General features: G+C 37.6%; 1 protein-coding gene across 1 annotated transcript in view; it reads right to left on the reverse strand.

Moving 5' to 3' along the window:
* Positions 1-223: 223 nt before the first annotated feature.
* Positions 224-21,491, reverse strand: part of LOC139461886 (MFS-type transporter SLC18B1-like) — a 39,382-nt gene continuing 18,114 nt past the window's right edge. Inside the window, exons 7-14 of the mRNA XM_071243372.1 lie at positions 15,604-15,694; positions 14,468-14,613; positions 13,249-13,347; positions 12,112-12,206; positions 11,543-11,638; positions 1,876-1,950; positions 638-731; positions 224-352 (exon numbers count right to left, since the gene is read on the reverse strand). Coding sequence (XP_071099473.1) covers positions 224-352; positions 638-731; positions 1,876-1,950; positions 11,543-11,638; positions 12,112-12,206; positions 13,249-13,347; positions 14,468-14,613; positions 15,604-15,694 — 825 coding nt within the window. The remainder of the gene's footprint in view (positions 353-637; positions 732-1,875; positions 1,951-11,542; positions 11,639-12,111; positions 12,207-13,248; positions 13,348-14,467; positions 14,614-15,603; positions 15,695-21,491) is intronic.

The following is a 21,491-nucleotide window of genomic DNA, read 5'->3' on the forward strand; positions in this document are numbered from 1 at the left end:
GTACTGCGAAGTACACAACATGAAACAGTATATGTGAGGAAGGTCCAAACGAACGCAGCTTGCAAACGTGTCCTGCTTTCGTAAAACCAATGCCCTTGTCATTTGGCGCTGACACACCAATGTTCACAGTTCATAATCTTGGCGAATCCAAAGGTAAATTCGATTGACCATTATGTACAGATCTCGCTGTCATGCAATATTGTGGCAGAAGATAATTCTGTGGTCATTGATAAGTTGTCATAGCAATGTTGTTGTTAATCACTCCATTCAATTTATCATACTTCTTTTTGTCATCCGTCGATTTACACCTGTCAGACGCAGCGTACAACAGGAAAGGACCACCAAATATTAACTGCAAAAAGACAAATATATATATATATGGTAAAAAAGTGCACAAAAGTCATATTATTATATTCTTACACAGACACTAATACATATCAGTTATATTGATTCAAAAATAGTATTTTTAAGAACCATTTACTTCGTTCCTCTGTTTCTCTTTGCTCTTTTCAACTCAACGCACAAGTTCACTTAAGGTGACAAGTAAAAGTGAAAGAATTAATGTTGTTGTTTACTGAAACCAACGATATTGGCTGATACAAGATCGAGAATGCCAAACAGGAAATGATCATGTTACCGGAAACAAGGCAATGATAGCTGCTGCTACCATCATCCAGGCAAAGCCAAAACGTTCGGTGAGCAAACCTCCAAACAGTGGACCAAGTAGCGTGCTAGAAGCATAAACATAAAAAAAATTACTTAAGTAAGTTCAAGTCGTACATGGACAGACAGAAAGGTTTACCCAGAACTAAATGTATTAGGTCCAATATATAGGTTTATTCTCAAATTAAAAATGTGAGAGCTTTTATATTTGATTGGGTACATGGTATAGAAATGTATGCTCGCCCATGGTGAAATATGTTAATAATGCTATAAATTAGGCCAATTAAGTTAAAAGGAGTTGAATTATGCGTTGTGATACTTGTAGACACACCTTTATGTATATGCAAAAGAAAAATTATCAGTTTTAAGCAAAGGCACCTGGTGTCATCACTGATTTTCAGATAATGTTCATTATTGAATTGTACGCCCAATGGAATCTGTTTCGGCAGATATGCGAGAATGATTTTTCTCTAGTGTTGATTCTTTTCTTTTGTTATCAGGACCATAATACATTTCTTACCTTACGGGTGAATTTGACCCTCAGTTATCAAGATTAAGAATTCTCTTAATGATTATAAAGTATAATAATACAAACAAATATTGTGTAGTTATTTGTAATTCAATGTAACAAACGACATAGAGCATACATGTATGCTACTCATTGAATGCAGCCTTGTCACATGTCCTCTTGTTGCCATACATAAGTATTCAAAGTACTTGTTTAAAGGCACTATTTCCATTCCTGAAGGAGAAGGCATTTAAGAGAAAAATGGCAAATGAATATGATCATATGCATGTTGGACACTCAAAAGCGATGGCGCCCCACCCTGGGATCACTGACATTTGAAGTTGCAGTTTCACTGACTTAAAGATATTTCTTCTCAATTCAGGTAATTATGTATGCTGTCGCTGTTTTCAAGCTTTGTCCTTGAGGATAATCGAGGGCTGTACATGATATACACTTGATATGATACCCTAAGATTCATAGAACTGTGTGGTTTCACAAAATTATGACAATACTTTTACGTACACCATTTTAATGCGCTTCTGAACTGACCACATGTAGAGCAAGCTGTCGTACAAACTGCACACACTGTCAGTGAGTAAAGTCCTTATCATTAAGCCACTGATTTGTCAATATTGATTGTCCTTGTCCACTAATCACTTAACAGGTTCCAGTGTTTTCAAGTTGACGACATGAAAAACACTTACCCTAAGCAAACCGAGGATTGTACGACTCCTCCTACAATTCCAAAGTTAGCTCCTTTCACATCGAAACCAAGGCTCCTGAAACACATGATTATCCGGGTTGGAATTGGTCATCATAAGGGGCTACTAGATTGGATCGGGCGGCCATGGTAAGACTCTGTTCGTACCAAATTGTCGCTACATGTTTATATTGGTGCTGTCCCTGTGGGAATTCAGTGTAGAATTCAGGGTAGAATCAATGCTTATACGAGTAGAATCTGTAGACCATGCACAGTGACTTGGCTGAATGTGCACGTTGCAATGGCGTGTATCGCTGCTTATAATTTCATCCACTGGTGTGTCTGGTACGGACTCGAATACTTACAGGCAATTGTGATATGTCTCGTTCATCAACTCTATGTTGACCCACCAACATGACACTGTGGGGATTCCGGGTTAGAATTGTAGGTCCCCAGCAATGCTTGTCGGAGGAGCTATGGGGATCGGGTGGTCAGGGTTGGTGACTTGATTGATTGTATGTCATACTACCAAGATGGCCTGGGACGTTGCTCATAGTATAAAACACTGGTTTGTCTGGTCCAGACTCGATTATTCACCGACCGTTATAATGTAGCTGACTATTGACGTTAACGAATATATTCTGCATTCTATATGGAATGCAGACAAACAAACTATTATCAAGTATGTATTTAATAATCGCTGCTGTCCTGTCAGAAACATGAATATGAAATATTATTAATAAGCGTATAAGGGTATTAACAGACTATAGCCTTAACGACTACGGTATGAACATGGCTATACTCTAAAAGAACTACAGCTATTATTTTAACTCACATTAAAATACTAACTTGCTAACTAGCTTGTTTAGTTAAGCAGCTTGATCGCACACAGGGTACACAGGAATCGATCGGAACTTGCTTTTCTCGCAAATGTATCGTTGAATTTCTGTAACTGACAGATGTTTTTTTTCCGAAGACATTGGGTAAAAGCAAGTAACTCGGTTCGATTGCCTTGTCTGTTACGAGTTTAGCTAAGTCAGTGAAACTGCGGACATATGTTCCGGACCTGTATGATTGAGTGAGTGAGTGAGTGGGTGAGTTAATATCTAACGTCACATCGGCATCAGCCTTATCATGACGAGAAGTTATATATTATCAATACATACATTAGGACTAAATAAAAACCTATCATCGATGGACAGTAAAATAACTAGAATATCACAGATTACTAGCATACACTACTGCCTAAAAGTTCATTCCCCTAACACGCGTTGAGAACGCGTGTAACACGCATGTGACACGGGTGCTCAACGGGTTGCACACGGGGTGAGCACCCGTTGGACACGGGTGTGCAACGGGTGTGCGTCGCGTGTGCAACCCGTTGCACACGCGTGTGCCACGCGTGTAACACGGGACCGGGTTCCAGTTGAAGTTGACAAATTTATCAAATGAATAGTGAGATAAAACAAAACAGTGAGATGTGAAATTTGAGTTAATGAGCGGCCATTGAGCTGTGCTCACCAGACCGTAAATACAAGGTCGGCCCATCTTAATTAGTGTTCGGTTGCTAGACTTTTATGGCATGAAGCATTCCACTAGGGTCCAGTCTAGCCATTGTGGCTAGCCGACAGTAGAACAGTAGTGAATTTAGATGCGAGTTTATTGCTAGGGGAACCCCCGTGTTGACACGATTGTCGCGGGTTGGTAAATGTTCGCCATTAATAAAATGATTGTTTGTGGATTGCGAACATATTCATTAGCCCACACGAGTCATTCCATTTGATTGCAAATATAACGTTTTTCGTTCGCCAAATTTATGCTTTAGACAGTACAATTATGATATAGCCGTCACCACTACTAATGTCTCATTATTTCACGTAGGAACATGTCCCATTTCCCCACACCCCACTTTCTGTGTTGTATTTTGAAAGAATAAATAAAAGAAGGTTTTGTGTGGGACACTTTTATACTAATTATAAGAGGATGTTGTAAATGAATATGAACAGCCATGCTGTCTGACACTTGATAGAATTTGAGATCTTCACAATCACCGGGTGTGACCATGTTGACAGAATCTCGTTAGGGTTTGTGATTTTTACATTTGCCCAATGACCATGGTGAGTATTGCTGGGGATACCAAACGTAACAGTTTATTATCAGAGGTTGTGAGTACCTATACCACGTAGATAGGATATCTTTAGGATTTTAATCCTTCTTTGAGAGGCATTTAGAAGTTGGAGTACTACGTTAGGAGAAGATTTATGGGTGACTTTAATCCTTTCTTTCTCTGTGGGTAATCCTTTCAGGTTGATTGGAGGAAGTCACTCAACCAGGTCATGACAGATCGTGAGTTTACTCACTAAATACTGTGAGCGTTTTTGGCATGACATCTTTTCTTGAATAAACATAGAAACGATGCTCACTCACTCACTGTTAATCTTCTGCAGTTTGCTGGCAAAGTGGGGATAAACCTCAGTGTCAAAGACGATCAAATTTAGTTCGAATCCTTGTTTATATGTGACATCTCCCAAATGGGGACATTTTCATAAACTTGGCAAGTGATGATGAATTTTAATATTAATATTATTATAGTTTATGAAATTGTTAATAAAACTTTAATAAAATTGTGCTTCACTCTCACGAAAAATATATTGTCTGTGAGTAAATTTATATGTCACGTTACATCGGCATTTTTCAGTGATATTGGGACTACATGAAACATGGCTGGTTTTACATTTCTGATACAGGTGCTTGACTGACTGAGTAGTTCATGATCAATAAGATATGTTTAAATCAGTCAAGTTTGCAACAATAGATGAATAAGTTGATACATTTGGACCGCAGTTACCGATTACCAACTTAAGACATAGAGACAGGGAGGAGATATATAACCAAACCTATGATCCTGTTGAGACAGTTGACAGTTAGAACGTTGGATTAAATGACAGTAACTAATTTGAACATTCCCCAGTTATATCATAAAATACATCATAACTCATAACAGTCCGAGAGACAGCTTCCAGACTTATACTAGTATTGAAGGGACAATAGCTTTTGACAGTTTAAAAGTAAACTCACCTTAAGGTGCTTGGCAAGTCAAAACTTACCTCCCTGTATATGTTTTTTAGGTTTGACAGCAACTATGCTTGTAGATTTCATAGATAGACATGATTGGTTAGCTAGATGTTATTACAATAAGCGAAAATGTCTTAAAAGTCCACAGTTTGTTTAAAAGTACAAAAAGTGTGTTATAGATCTATCAACGTTTTCTTTTATTGAACATAATATTTGCACTATATTGCTGTAAGCTGTAAATAATCTAGCCTCCCCATGTACGTAACTTACATATATTTATGTATGACCAGAACAGCAAATAAAGTTCTGGTAGATAGGTACCTCGGAGATTTAACGTGCGCTTTCCGACTTTAGCCTATCTCGCACACGGGGAAGCACTTATACTATTAGGGTAAAAAAGCGTAATGATTAAATAAAGAAGTGCAAACACCCCCCCCCCCCCCCCCCCCCCCCAAAAAAAAAATAAAAAAATAAAAAAATAAAAAAATAAAGTTTAGTCCTTGTAGTAGTCTCTTCTCATCCTGGGGGTCGGGATTCTGGTAGAGACTCTTGGCAAGTAGGGCGGCGGTATTGGCGACGAAGTGGTTTGAGGTCAGTACGCCACTACTCTGGAAGAAGTGGTACAAGTCTGTGTAGTTTGTGATGTCGTACTCGATGTCCTGTCCCCCCTTCTTGTGCACCATGACGAAAGGGACTCCTTGTTTGGCGTAGAGATATTCCTTGGGGGTGTTGATCTGGTCAACCTTGAGATCCGGCCGGGGCTTGTAGTGGTTGATCGGAATGTCTGATTTTTCCACTAGTAAATAAAGTTCTTTGGTATGACCTCTTTTATCCCTGCTGACGTTATCCTAATGTTCAATTTCAGTCTGCCTCACCAAGCGTAAGAAAGCATTGTATATGATAAACCACAGAAGCAATTTTCTATATATATATTTGTAGATATGAAGCATTCTAGTTAATTGTGGATACACTGGGCAGACAGAATTGTGTTTATTTCCAGGCCATCCTGATCGTCGTTTACTACTATAAGGTGTATGGTTGGAGGCAAGATCAAAGGCGCCGCACAGCATTTATTAGATAACAGACGGGGTCGTCCGTTTCGCTTTGAACAACCACCACACCTGTCTGTAGGAGTTATATAATCAGTGCGCAAATAACTGTGTCAAGTCCACTGCCGGGCTGATGCGGTGTCAGTGTCAGCGATGAACATGAATGCTCAAATCATAGACCTGTAGCACTCACAAGTTGCTTAGCCAAAATATTTGAAAAGTGTATATTCAATTCTCTGATAACAGCAAATATCACCTTAGAAAAAGATTCAACATACAAACAATCAAATGTAGAACACAGACCTATGCTTATTATCATTTCTTCTGGATATGATCAACCTGCGGAACCCTCTATCCGATGAAGTAACTAATGCTCGCTCATTAAAAGAAATCAAATCCTTAATTAATCGTTCTGATGCAATTATTAATAATTTTGACTTCAAATATTTTCATAGATCTTGCCAAATTGTCCACTGTCGCCTTAGGCTCGGCTGCAGTGACTTAAACGCTGATAAGTTTAGACGACATGTATCAGACATACCAGACTGCACTTGTGGATATCACCTTGAAGATGCAATTCACTTTTTCTATAACTGTTAAAAAATACGATAATATCAGAAACACTGTGTATTTCTACACACATGGGTATGGTCTAAACATGATATTACATGGCAGTAGTTAAGCAGTTCTACAAACATGACTCTTCTTAAATCAGTTCATGACATCAATGTCAAAAGCAAAAGGTTTGAGTAGTTTAATTTTATGCATGTAGTAAAGGAAAACTGCATTACCTTATTTCACAGACACCACTTGCTTCAGTGTACTGGCTTCGTGTATTTCATTTGTGCATTTTGTATGTTTATGTTCATCACTCTCTTATATATATATATCCAGGTGTTGTTAAGTTGTTACCTGGAGAGGTATTACATAAGCAAGTTTTGCTTGTTTACCGATCCAGATTTCTTTTGAAATAAAAATACGTTTAAGCCAACACAGCTAACCCTAAAACATATGATTGTAAACTATTCAAAAAGGGGCACTAATCTCTGGCTCATTCTCGGGTGTCGAACTCAAACTCAAACTCATTTATTCTTAGAATAACATGACATACAATTATCTACAATTTTTATTATGTACAATTTAACAAAAATATTAAAAATAGGATACGTGGATACTAATACAATTTACCAATTGTATTGTACACATTGTTAAGGAATTTAGATAGGCCTTTTAGATTTCTTACACTGTTAGTGGTCATAATTTTCTTAAATGTTTGGAAACTTAAGATATTGCTTATTTAAGTGTTCATATCGCCGTTGGTGTAAAGCTTCACATCGGAATGAATAATGCAATTCATCTCCCACAGCGATAGAATCACAGAGTGGACACTGGCTGTCTTCCCTGGGAATGTTCAGCCATCGACCAGTTTCAACTGGTAATCCTTGGTTAGAAAGTTCAGAATTTTAGTATTGGGAGAAATATTGATTTTAAGAGCAGTAGATATTTCGCAAATGAAGGTTGATTCTTCAGGTAATACGACCTTTGGATTTCCGCTTGGGCTTACTAGCTGCCGTGAGTCAATTTGCTCGTTAACGCAACCGAGCGTGACAAGAGACTGGGCTACCAGTCTGCAAGGACAGCTAAATAAACTTACGCATTTTTGAAAACTGATTGGTTACCCGTGATCTATGAAGATTTCAACAAAGGGCGCATGGTAATTAATTTCTTCAGCCTAAACAAACGGCTAACAAACAAATAACGGCAAAAGCTCATCGGATGTCGTTATTTGGAAATACCCCTGATGGTTACAGTTTGATAATAAAAAAAGTATCCCTGAGTGAAAGCATTTGCGGATTTCGGATTGCGTGGATGATACAATTACTACTCCCTTGTTGTCATCCACATTTTCTGGTATAACCCTACACTTCTGTATTTGTCGTAATTCACATGCTGCTCAGTTAATGAATTTATATCATGTATACTCAGTTGTAGCACCACTCAGATTACCGGATAAATGTTCAAATTTGGTCTTTCTTGTACCTGGGATAATTATTTAATCTAAATCCAGGTTTGGAGTGAGGTGGAATGTGAATTATGCACGTGGCAGCCCAGCAAGAGATGTATGATCAGTTGATTTACTTTTTTTGTAAATCAACTGATCATTCCCAGACATCAAAGGATCAACAGGAAATACGTTGATTGATTAATTACTGTTATCTTGCACAGTGGATATGTCAAAAGTAAGTGTTTACATGTGAAGGTAGGGTTACTAAACCTAGGGAATAAACTCATATCATGGCGTAAAGTACAGATGTAAAAACAACATACTTCGTTCAAAGGGTAACCGATAATACACTGACTGGTTGTTCATTGTTATCTAACTCAATGTATGTTTTTAAGAACCGTGGACATTTTAAAAATAGTTGTCACGTGGGCTTTCTAGGCTAACTTGGCACCTATGTGAAACAATTGAAACAAACTAAGTGATCAGTTAAGAAACAGACACGGGTTATAATATTCGATACATTTAAATAACGTTTAAAAACGATATATTTAAATATTTTAATATATTTCATATATATTCCAAATATTGTTTCCAAATAATTATTATTAAAGTATTTGATTCTCACATAGACATTTGACATCGAATAAGTATTTTTGTACAGCTGCAGACGCAATGGATATTGTTCCTTTATGTTGATATTCCCGGATACATTATAACTTTGGTAGGTTGTAATAATGATATTTGCATTTCGTTTTCATTCATTCGCTGCAGCTTTGAACAGAATCATTCTTGTTCCTTTCCGTTTGGTTGGGAAGTTTTTCGATGCGCGATAGACGTTGTTTTCACAAGTATTTTCTTTTGTAAGCGTGTATATGTTACAGTCAATGTGTAAAATATGATTCACTCAGGCAATTTATTAAATATCTAAATATTTCAGTCATTTTACAAATTGACTGAATAATCCATTCATTTATTTAACCGACTGACTAAAAATGATAAAGACGACCAAAAGAGCTTAAACACGTCATAATATATTAATTATGCTAAGAAAAGAAGCAAAACAATACAGAACTGTACTTGGTGATGATATTAAACATAAACAAATATTTGGAATTCGTTATCATATTAATAAAGATGGACATATTTTTCAGTTAATTTGTAAAATAAACTGAATATTTAGGCGTTTAATACATTTCCTTAGTGAAATCTGTTTACATTTTGAATGTAAACATATACACACGGTAAAATAAGCAATGTGCAGATGAAATATTTACTTTGTGTTGCAAGTCAAAATAGTGTACACGAAGATCGCACAATTACCAAGCAAGTGACTTATCAAAACTGCATCACCATTACCGATGCTCCCCACAAATATACCTACATTTCAAAAACTGTATTTCATTTTTGTTGATTAGTGTGACCATATGTCCTTCTACTTTCAATAAAAATGCGCTTACGAATGGCGAGCACAGGTCGCGAACAAGTCTAGATTTCAGCTATATCATCCGGGTACTCACTGAGAAAATACAGTAATGCACAGGTAACAACTACTCCCGCGGAATTGCTTTAGATCAGTGCTCTTTTGTACGTTGAATACTATATATTGTGAATGCCAAAATGATGTATCAAGGATCAAGTAGAAGATACATTGACCGTTGCACTGGGAGTTTATTCAACAGACCGTGAAAATAACACTGCTGTATCTTATTATTTATTTTAGATGACGCAGTCAAAGCTCACTTCTCCTGGCGGCCATTATCGAACGGCCAGCTAAAACACAACCCCGCGCTTACGTCTACAGGTCTCTTCCTGTAGTACGGTAATTAGTATTCTCTCCCTCAAGTGTATCCTCAATGATATAACCCACCCTCATTAATTACATGCTGCTCTTTTCCAGCCTCACGGCTATGGAGCTGTGATAAAGAGTCCAAGTCATCATAAAGTAATTAGGGTCCAATAAAAACAATGCGCCGCCAAACCTCATACATATTATCACTGAAAGTCGTACTACAGACGGTTAATGTCAAATCACAATAAAAGCATTTCAATTGCAATAACATGTTCCAGGACCATGTATTCTCTTAACACCATCGGATTTAGAAGCAATGGTCGTATAAAACAAAACACATCTATTTGATCACAACAGTATTCATGTTATTCCCACAAAATCACATAAAGAAAGGAGACATTAGGAAATACATGTGCATTATCATTTTTCGTCAGGATAACAAAATTTTCTCTCCTTGTTACCACCTCCAGGTTCAGCTTAAGACGGGTCCTCCTTTGGTCAAAAGTTTGTTCCCCCTCTAATGAGTGTGTCACGCGTTGCACACGAGTGGCGGACGGGGTGCACACCCGTGTGCAACGCGTTGCACACGGGTATCACACGCGTGACCAACCCGATGCACACTGGTTGCGTAACGCGTTGCCCATGCGTGTAAGGGGAATGAACTTCTAGGCAGTAGTGTACAACCTTAAAAAGATATCACTATATGTTACAATACAAATTTAAAAAAGGGCTATAGATCGCCAGCAGCTGAAGGTAAGTCACCATGCTAGGGTCCATGGAGACTTACAGTACCTTTGCTACCTGCATGGATCTGTATGATTGAATGTCGGTGACGTACATTTGTTGTAAACCTATCCGTCGAGGCATATTATATGTTGTAGCAGGAACACTCTGGGTATATGGGGTTTTAAGCGTCCCGCAAAAAAACTAACTAGGGAAACGTAAAACCCTATGTACCCCGAGTAACGAGTAACGAATTTATCTTACTGACATGATTTAATATGATACTGTAAAAAGAATTTTTTTAAATCCAAATTGACAGGAAACATCTGTTCGATTGAGCGAGGTTAGCTGATGTTGTATCACGTGATTTCCATTGAAGCATGCCACCTTTTGCTTGGAAACGGGATATAAGGGATTTATTCCACCTCCCAAAAATCCACGTATAGACTGCCTTGCTCGTGGCGGGGTATGAGGGATTTATTTGCCCCCTGAGAAATTTATTCCCCTCTGACGCGGGATTTGTCGTATTTTATCAAGGTCTCATTGACCAATCAAATCTCATCTTTATGACATAGATATATGATAAGATGTTATGTACCATGTTTAACAGCCTATTTATCTTGCGGTAAGAGTTCATAGGCTCACTAGGGTAGCCTAGTGGTTAAAGCGTTCGCTCGTCACGCCAAAGACCAGGGTTCGATTCCCGACATGGGTACAATGTGTGAAGCCCATTTCTGGTGTCCCCCGCCGTGATATTGCTGGAATATTGCTAAAAGCGGCGTAAAACCATACTCACTCACTCACTCATAGGCTCACACGTATCGGCTGACAATGTTTATTATTGCACTCCAGCATTAAAGAAGTGGTGTACATAGGCTCACACAGGTCACACCTGGCCATATCCACCTCGTGATCGGCTGACATACTATTGTACTATTGTATTAAAATTTGTTTTGTTTCAAAATTACGAAAACAATCACTGACCGCATTATTTTGATCACAACAATTGAACTATGACTATGAACCTTACCCTGCTCCTTCAACCAGGCACTTGATAGAGCTGACGATTACTGGAGCGAGGCACAAGCCCATCAACACTAACGCCACAATGATTGTCACCATGCCACTACGAAATACAATATACCATTTTAAAAAATGACTCATATATTAATAAAATATTTACATGAATAAAAAGGTTGTCTCCCAGTTGTTACACAGTGGATTTTAGTTACATATCCACTTTTTACACAGTGGATATACTGTTAACAACAAAACAAGACAAGACCGCAACACGGCAGTATTTTCATTTCGAGTATTGTTTTACTTCTAAATGTGTAAACACTTACTACCCGCTTATTGAAAATAATAGATCTTCCTAAAGATGAACAATAATGTCCCCTATGTAACTCGCACTTTTTGGTTGTCGAATTACATTATTTCATTGGCTGGTGGGAAAATCAAAGGCAAAAAGTATAAGTGATCGAGTGTATTACATCTGAAGCAATTCCTTCCAAATCATGGACCTTTTCCTCAAACTATGAATGTGTGATATCTGTTGATTATTTGCGTGAGCAAAGATATTATCTATTAAATACTTACTGCGGCACAAATGGCAGAAACGGGGCTGGTCCAAAAAGCAGGGAACAGATCGAAGTAAGAATAAGACCTACTATTATCAAGAATGTGGGTGGCACCTGACAAAAGAAGAGGGTAATCATAAGTTCATACAACAAAAATGATGTGTAATTGTTGCTTTGTAACAACTTCTTTCACCGAGAAACGCTAAAGGCATGATTAGACCAATAAACCCACAAGTACGTGCTGATAATGATCTCATCAAATCAAGTAGTATTACTTTACCAAAGATATGTCAACATTATGAAAAAAATATCGGATAAATACTCAAGTACTTCAAGTATATGAAACCAATGCCTCTAGAGAGACGCGGACTTTACCACAAAGACTTCAGCCAAGATTTCAAGAGCGTCATACAACTCTTGCTCAGAAGTTGTCCAATCAATATTACAACATTCAAGGCCTCAGTAAAGCTTTCAAAACGTTATATGGCAGAGGACATTTCCCAATTTGACGCATCAGTGACCAGAATGACGTCTGATGCAGTTCCCTATTTTGATTCGTACTATATGTTCCTCTATTTTTTCAGGTGAACATTTGACTTGCATGTGTTTGTGACGGGTGATAGTGAATCATAAACACATGCTCTTGATATAGTCGAAATCGTACAGTCGACTCTGCTTTGTGCAGATATTTCTTGTGAATATTGAAAGGGTTTTGTTGCTTTTTCAAAGGAACAGAATCAGTGTTTAATCAATAGATTGTCTGGTACAGACTCGATTATTTACAGACCGCCGTCATATAGCTGTAATATTAAACAACAAACAAACAAACAGTGTTTAAAGTGACGCAGCGATACCCTAGAAGCTTCTCCATTTACAAAACTACTGGGCCTGTCACTTGGCTCAGAAGTATGTTATACACCTATGGTTTGAAGATGTAAAATACCATTCAGTTTGTAAAATCTGGTACACAACGTGGGTGATACGGGTACTTACTATTCCAAACTAAAGAAACAAAACCGTGCTCATAGGTTTCTCCAAAGGTATAAACGATCTGCATCATTTGGGGCTTTCCATTCACAAACTGACATCCCATAAAATGGATGAAAAGGTGTGTAAAGCAGCATTACAACAAACTCACTACTGTGGTTTGACATACCTTCCAGTCAATAAGATACCCCCACAGGGGCGTTGTGATTGCGTACATTCCTGGAGTGATTGTGTACAGTAGGCCGATTACAACCTGGCTTAGATCAAACTGTAACAGAAATATGACATTGTCTTAAGTGTGCCATGGTGGATTTGAGGGCTGGGAGTTTTGGTTGAGAGAGGTTTGTATACACTGCGTTCGTAAATATCATCATCCGTAAATATATGCGATGTAGTCACTATTTTATACCAATGTATCAGTATAAAACAAATTGTCAATGCAGTCTTGTTTATCCGTCGAAACAGATTCGACAAAAAACTCAACAAGCAAAGTCATGGTTGCCGCGAGAGGGAAGAGAGAAGCCAATGCTAAAACCAACGACGGTTCAGCTTACGTCGCTGACGGGCAACCACGGTTCTTGTTTGACAACGTGTCATGCTGCTGCAGTTCCACACTGCTACACATTCTAAAATCTCTAGTGTATTTCAAATGTATTTCTATGGCTTATCCTAGGTTTTAGAATGTTTAAATATGTTCCATATTGACGAGGGTTTCAAATATTAGCATTTCCCTGGGCTGGGAAATATTTGCAAATTTGTAAATTTCAAATGTTTACATGCCTCATCACTTTGGACATCAAGGGTATGTACAGTATTATATGTTCCTAGCACTGTTATTAAAACAGGATAACTATATACGTTTCCACCATGTGGAATATGGTTTAACATTTGCTGATTCCTTTTACAATGTACTCGAGATGTGTCAATGTCGGCTTTATACTATATGGAGTGGTGTCAATGTTGACTATATACTGTGGGGAAGAAGTGTATATGTCAGCAATTAGAATGTGTCAACTTTTATATGGAAGTAGAGATTGTTGTGTGTGTATCTCAGAGTTAGTGTAATGTCGTGTACTGCACTGGTCTGATGTTCAATGTTCTTGTGGGGTCATTTATTGATTTCACAATTTAGTTCTGCTCGTACAGATTTCTGGGGTAACCTTTGGGTTCCAATTTGGATATCAAATTTGGATCACAAATTTATAGTGTCCTGGAGTTCTGCCTATGGTGACTGTATACCTTACTGGATAGGTGGCTATGTATTGTGTCAGAGATGTTCCATGTGGTTTTCATACTGTGCTGGAGGATGTCTATGTCTGGGGACTGTCACTGTTACTTGAGTACATTCTTAAAATCTTTATATGTGAACCGTTTTAGAAGAAAAATACCTCCTTTAAGTGCAACGATAGCACAGGCATCCACATTAAGGCCGCAGTATAAGCACATATGGTGACAAAGCTTCCAAACAAGACCCATGGACTTCTAAAGATGGTCCATCTAGATGGGCATTCAGAGTCACTGCATTCCTGCCCATCTAAAATATACAGAAGATTAACTTCCATAATTACCCGGAGGACCAAAATGTTCAGTAGAAATCAATTGCATGCACAATTGTCACCTTATCGTGACAATGGAATTCAAGCATTCACGCAAAGAACGTAATTACACATCAGTGTCCAGTGAGTTCAATACATGACAGGCGCAAAGTCATGTCCAACACATGCTTACGTCTATAGACGTTCCACTATTTCATTTCATACTTTCATATGTTTTATCCAATGATTAGTGTATTGTGCATTGGTCATACGGAATGGTCAACACGCTTGTCACAATAAGACCCTCGCAATCTATGTTTGTATGAGGCGACTAAATGGATCGGGTGGTCAGGTTTGATGACCTGTACACCTTATGCCATTTAAGTACATCTTTTAAATACTGATACATCTAAGTTATAAAAGATTACACAGATGCGACTGGCCTGCATTACAACCCTTGGAATTCCAATCTTAGACTTTGTACGTAGTGTTTGGACCTACAGTCTCAAAATGGTTTAACACTAGCCGATCAAAAATCGTGATCCACAGTTCTGTCTCCTGGTCTTTAAACCCCTGCACATTCTCATTTTCTTAATCTACCTCTTCCAAAGATGTTGCTGAATAAAATCAATGTCACACCTCCAAAACGTTATCATGATCGAAATCATTGGTACTTATATAATCAACCACACCATGAGGATGCCAGGTTAAAACAAATCCGAGCAATATAAATGTATGGAAGGCTAAGAATGGATTTGGTGGCTTAGTTTAATGCGTGTAATCATACATCGACAGCGTCGATCGTTGCTCATGTTATCAGCCATTGGCTTGTCTGGGCTGTACTCAGTTGTTTACAGGCTTCCGAGATACTGCTGAGTACGGCGTTAAAGAAGAGAAACAAACTATGAGACCAACCTATGTAAGCATAAAGATGTGTCATCATGATGCAAAAAACAAATATTTTTGCACACGTATGTTCATGTACTTACAGTGTTTTGATGGCAGCAGAATCCACGATACTACACCGCAAGCAAATGTGCAGCCACCAAGAACCCAGAAAGGAAGACCGAATCCTCCTAACTGAATAAAAGCGACAAAATCGTTGTTCGTTATAATTATAACATCATAAATATCATGTAAAATTTCATTTTTGTATACATCTTAACTTCGGTAATAGAACAAATTGAATAGAGGTTATGACGCTAGCAATGATAGCAAATATCCACACTGTATATTCCTAATACTGGATATTGACCATCACAAAACACACAAGCGTGCTAACCTCTTTATCATATAACATGTTCTTATGTTCATTTGTCGAAAAGCATGTTCCCATCTCTCACAAACATTTTTTTTATTTTTAACTAAACATTGCAAGTTTCCCTGACATGTGTGCGTTGAAATTTAATACGTCAGAAGTTCAGTGATTTTTCAGTCGGGCAGTGACAACCGTCAATATAGTTCCAACTAAAAAATGTTTCTTGGACAGTGGCGTAACTTCATATAGGCAAAATAACAATTGCCCACACATTCCTGTTCTACTTGTCTTTCGCGGCAAACCATCTACGGCAACTGCCCTTTATAAAAGGGAAGCTACTCCAAGCCTAGTCCATGAGACGCCACGTTTGTTTAATTTATGTCATGTAATAACGTTACAAAGTGCAGTGTCAGATGTACACACAGCGACGAAATGAAAAGTTCAGACACATTTCGGCTAAATGCAACTGTTTTAGGTTGGGGGAAACCGCAGAGGTCTACACGCAATTTACCTCGTTAATCTGTTTCGTAAATTATATCGCCAATGTTTCCAAGTCTTCTAAAATCAGTTACCAAACAGTTTGAGCCTGAATTTTAGTATTTGTGACTAAAGTTTGATAAACATTTGATAAACATTTATGATAATAATTATCCTTATAGTTTTTACAGATTCAGGATGAAAATATTAGCAATGTTACCGAACAGTATTATTGCACGTGACAATAATTCGTTAATACTATTTTCATTATGGCAACTATATTTGGAGTGTTATGAAATAATTTGTATTTCTTTATGTTGACATCGTTTTACATAAGAAATAGAACATTTGTGCAGATTTTAGTAACAGATCAATAACATAAATAATACAGCTGTCTTAACTAGATCGCGGTTAGAAAAAGCACTGTTTGCATAACAAAGGCTGCCGTTGTTTTAACTAGGTCGGGGTTAGAAAAATCACTGTTTGTATAGGATGTCGCTGTCTTACCTAAATCGGGGTTAGAAAAAACACTGTTTGTATAACGAGAGGCTGTCGCTGCCTAAAGTAGAATAACCAATAAACGGAATAGCAAGAGAGTAGCCTTTTCGCGATTGTCACGATCATTGCAAAATAATAGATAAAAAATCCATGAATTTAAAATTGTACAAGGAAACATATATATAGGAAACACTTTGTTGGAATAAATTCCTATTATATTACGTTCACGACATTAGTTCTGGAGTTTTCAAAGTAAAATTTAATATAAGTGTTTCTGTGATTTCATGTAATGGTGATTCTAAATATAAAATATTGGTTGATATTGTTTGACAAACAGTTGTATACACCGTCCATTGTGATGCTTCTACTTAAGGATGTTTGTTTAGTCAATTGACATGTGTTCTTTGTAAACAAGGATCATTAGTGTGAAAGGATTACTAAGTTTGTCATCCAGTATAATGCACTTCCTCGATTAGCATAATTAGAACAGAGTTTGTAATTAGTTACATCTTGACTCCAGTTAATCAAGGCAGCTACATCAGTGGAGAGTGTGAGCAACTGGAGAAGAGGCAAGCAACTCAATGTGATTTATGAATTAGTGGAATTTTAATAAATAAACAGACGCCTGTCGCAAAAATGCATTCGAACATTGAACACGCACAATCGCAGATATTTCTATCGTACATTTGAGGGTGCACGTGAACGAAGCCGTGCAGGATTCCTTACAGCAAGTGCAACAAGTGCAACACCTAATCTTAAAATGAAAGGAATTAATATTTATGGCTTTGGGAATAATATTTCAGTCAGATTCTTATATTGACGATAGAGTTAAAAAGGAAAGCCCTATGATTAATTGCCTTAGAAGTCTTAGATACCTTTCTGGTGTCCACCGCCGTGAACCATACTCACTCACTCAGTTAAATAACCCCTTTCACATCATAAGTTATGTTCAAGCATATAATGCCCATCTTTTGGATTATTGTACCAAGAACAAGAATTAATCCTAGAATGTTTACACTAAGTTTCATTTCGGACGCTGAAATAATGCCGGTGAGACGTTAAATTTTAACTCACTCACTCAATACGGTCTATACGGATACTGATAGGGCGATAAGGGGTACAGGCCACGAGAGAATTTATAGAGAAAGCCATTACACCTTTTTACAAGATGGAAAACATCTTTGCTGATAGTAAATTACATTTATAGAAATCGAACCAATATACAGGCTATATGTTGTAGAACAGAATGCTATGCCAAGTCATTCCTACCTGATGCCATTAATAATTGAAATGATCATCTGATATAGAGGATTATTAAACTTAGACAGTGTTACTTGTATACAGTTAAGCCATGATACCAGATTTTGTCACATAAACTTTATCGCCTCGGACTCGGTTGTAGTGATTTAGACTTCCATCGGCTTAAAAGACAATATATTAAGAAACGATTCGCCTTTCTATTCTAAAGGTTAAGTGAGTTTATATTCAGTGGTTTATGGGAAACAATTTGTCAATTTAGCCATTTTGAAATCAGTCCATGTACATCCTACGTTCGGGTGAATTTGCACTAATGTTATAACTTAATTCATATTTTAAGACACGTATTAAGTATTAAACAGTTAAATAGCTTTTCTTAGTAATTGAACACCTGTCCATCGACCGCACCAAACTATTGACCAATCGTTTGTGTTCTGTTTTAATTTTTATATGTACTATTTAATACAATTTGTATATAGGAAGCTTGGTGGGGACTTTTAGGATATAAGAAATGAATACAGACTGCCATATTGTCTGAATGTCTTAACAATCACCGGGTGTGACCATGTAGACAGGATATTATTCGGGTTTCTGATACTTACTTCATGAGCATACTGGGTATTGGTGCTTGGCGATATTATCGTGTCGGCCATTTTGACGTCTTGTACTTGATGTAAATGTATTACGACGCGCTGTCATTGTGACTGACTTACTGAGGTAGTTCTTTACAGACCCTTCTCATATAATGAGGATATAATTTGAACACATGTGCTGCTTAAGATGTTTCTGAAGAGCAAGCTGTGCATCCATACGCCTATGTCACCTCTCTTTTTGAGGAACTATTTTACTCCGCGATATAGCTGGTTGTTGTATGGCTGTCAGTGTAAAAATGAAGTCACACGTACTAAATGAAATTGTGTTTAGATGTTGGCCTACATCCTTTGAGGTAAGAAATTGTGATGAAAAAATTATAAGAATTGACTTAAACTTTTTGAATTGACTTCCCTCACTTTATGAAGGTTCATACTCCAATGAACTCACACAAAGTGAAGGTCAATTCTTAATTGAATGACATTAGATATATGCTCCTATACCGCCGCTGGTGTCTTAATTTGCGAGAATTAAAGATTTGGTTTGCATCCAACCATGCGCGTGCTAAATAATACAGCGTCAAGCTTTCAGAGCGTCAACTAAGTTTTCCAAAGTAGAAACTAAACTAAATGAATATTTATCAAGTTTCCTTTTGCTAGAACATATGCATGCTGTTGTGGTTTTTCAAAAAAATCTTCGTTCTCTCTGTTGACAATATTAAAACAAGTACTATAAAGTATAATACGGAAATATATTACATATTATTTACGCATCCGGCTGCTCACAATACAATGCTAGTAACCAATATTTGTGTCCCAGGGAGTGAATACCAAATAAACCAAGCCAGCTCTACAGACACTGACTCTCTCAAAGAAAGCAAGGTACATTATACAGTTGACTGAAAACTGTAATCTCAAACATATCTAATGCTACTTCAACACTTTATCATATACATGTACTTAGCAGTTGAATATTCTGTATAATTGAAATTAATCCTCTATTAGTTTACAGTGACGATTCTTGCAGGCTATAAAATGCAGGCACGGCCCGTTATATATCATTCAATCTTTATCTTTCTCACTTTCTTATAAAGGCATAATGATCAATAATCTCTTGTGTTGCAGTGTGGAATGTTAATTTATTGTGACTAAGGCTAATCCTTTTCTCCAGACATTAATTGATCACTCATCAACAACTGACAAGGGATTAGTCCTCGTTTAGGCAGTACAAAGTGATACAGTATACTGCAAGTTAACTAGATTAATTAACTAATTAAGGGTTAAATGAGTTGTTTGATAGGCATTACTTAGAAGTTGACGGATAACAAGATAGACACAATTTTTATGGATAACAACTTCTTTAATACTGTGAAGAAGCGACGTTTCGGTATAGATCCTTATACCGTTGTCAAGCAAGACTAAGGATCTATATCGCAACGTCGCTTTTTTACAGTATTCATAGTATTAAAGAAGTTATTATACATAAAAATTGTGTCTATCTTGGGTTAAATGAGATTGTTTACTTAGAGTGTGATGTAATCTGTTTGATGTCGAATTACAAAGAGTGAATCTTCAAAAAGGGTAAGCATACCCAACACTACCGGTAGCACCTGCCATTCACGTATAGTGTTGTTCTAATACATCAAGCTATAATACTGACACGTTGCTTAAGGGTTATTGGAATAAATTTGAATTTGATTTTCACATATTTTCCTCCTTTGCTCGTGAGCATATACATGGATATACATGCATATGCATTATAAATTTGAAATGCAATTGTTGTTTTTTCTTCAGAAGAGTCGTGGCCGAGTCCTCGGGATACGCCATCGCGGCCTTCCCGTCCAGAAGAAACAGAGGTACGAGGACGCATTAAAGATAGCTCAGTTGATGTCCTCCGAGGAAAGTAACTATGACGAAGACGGCATAAAGATTTTTTTACAGTACGACCAAAGAACTGCGAGTCGACGGAACTGCAGATGGCGAAGAGGCTCGCAGATGAGACATACATGAAGAAGCTGGACAGTACAGCAGCTTTCCCTAAGGCAAGACGTGTCCGCTGACCACCATCCAAAAAACATTCCCTGACATGAAGAAGGATCTGTCCTGGGTGAATACCGAGTATGGAATCTCTTAGATGCGGTGTGGAGCGGTGCGGTGCGGTGTGGTGTAACGTAATATAGGTAGGTAATTTTTAAAGAAATAAATAAATAAAGATAAATAGATCAAGACTGAGTTAGGTGCATCCCCCAAAAGAAAACTTCATGTACATTCATGAAATAAAAATGATTAAATCAAACAATCTTGGAGCTCCTAGATTATAGTTATAACCCGGGGTAGATTCTTGGACCTCCTAGAATTTACCCGGGTATACTCTGAAGGGGGGTAGATTTTGGCACCTTACACCGGCATGTATTGGCGTTGTTATGATCTCAAAAGTGAGACCTCCAACAGGATGTCGAAGATCGGAGTTAATTATTCATGGTTATACAAAGGTCAACGCCGGAGAATAACCCGTCTCGCTTATCCGCCGAAACAGATTCCATTGTCGTAAAGAGTTAGAATAGGTCTTCAGCAAGCCATTTTTGTCGTAAAAGGCGACTATGCTTGTCGTTAGATGCGACCAAGGGGATCAGGTGGTCAGGCTCGCTGACTTGGTTGATGCATGTCATCAGTCCCAACTGCTTGGATTGATGCGCTTGATATCAATCACTGGATTGTCTGGTCCAGACTTGATTATTTACAGACCGTCATATAGCTGGGATATTGCTGAGTGCGGCGTTAAACAACAAACAAACAA

Source organism: Haliotis cracherodii, unplaced genomic scaffold (genome assembly GCF_022045235.1).
Source record: "Haliotis cracherodii isolate W230 unplaced genomic scaffold, xgHalCrac1.p SCAF_1, whole genome shotgun sequence".
Lineage (NCBI taxonomy): Eukaryota > Metazoa > Mollusca > Gastropoda > Lepetellida > Haliotidae > Haliotis > Haliotis cracherodii.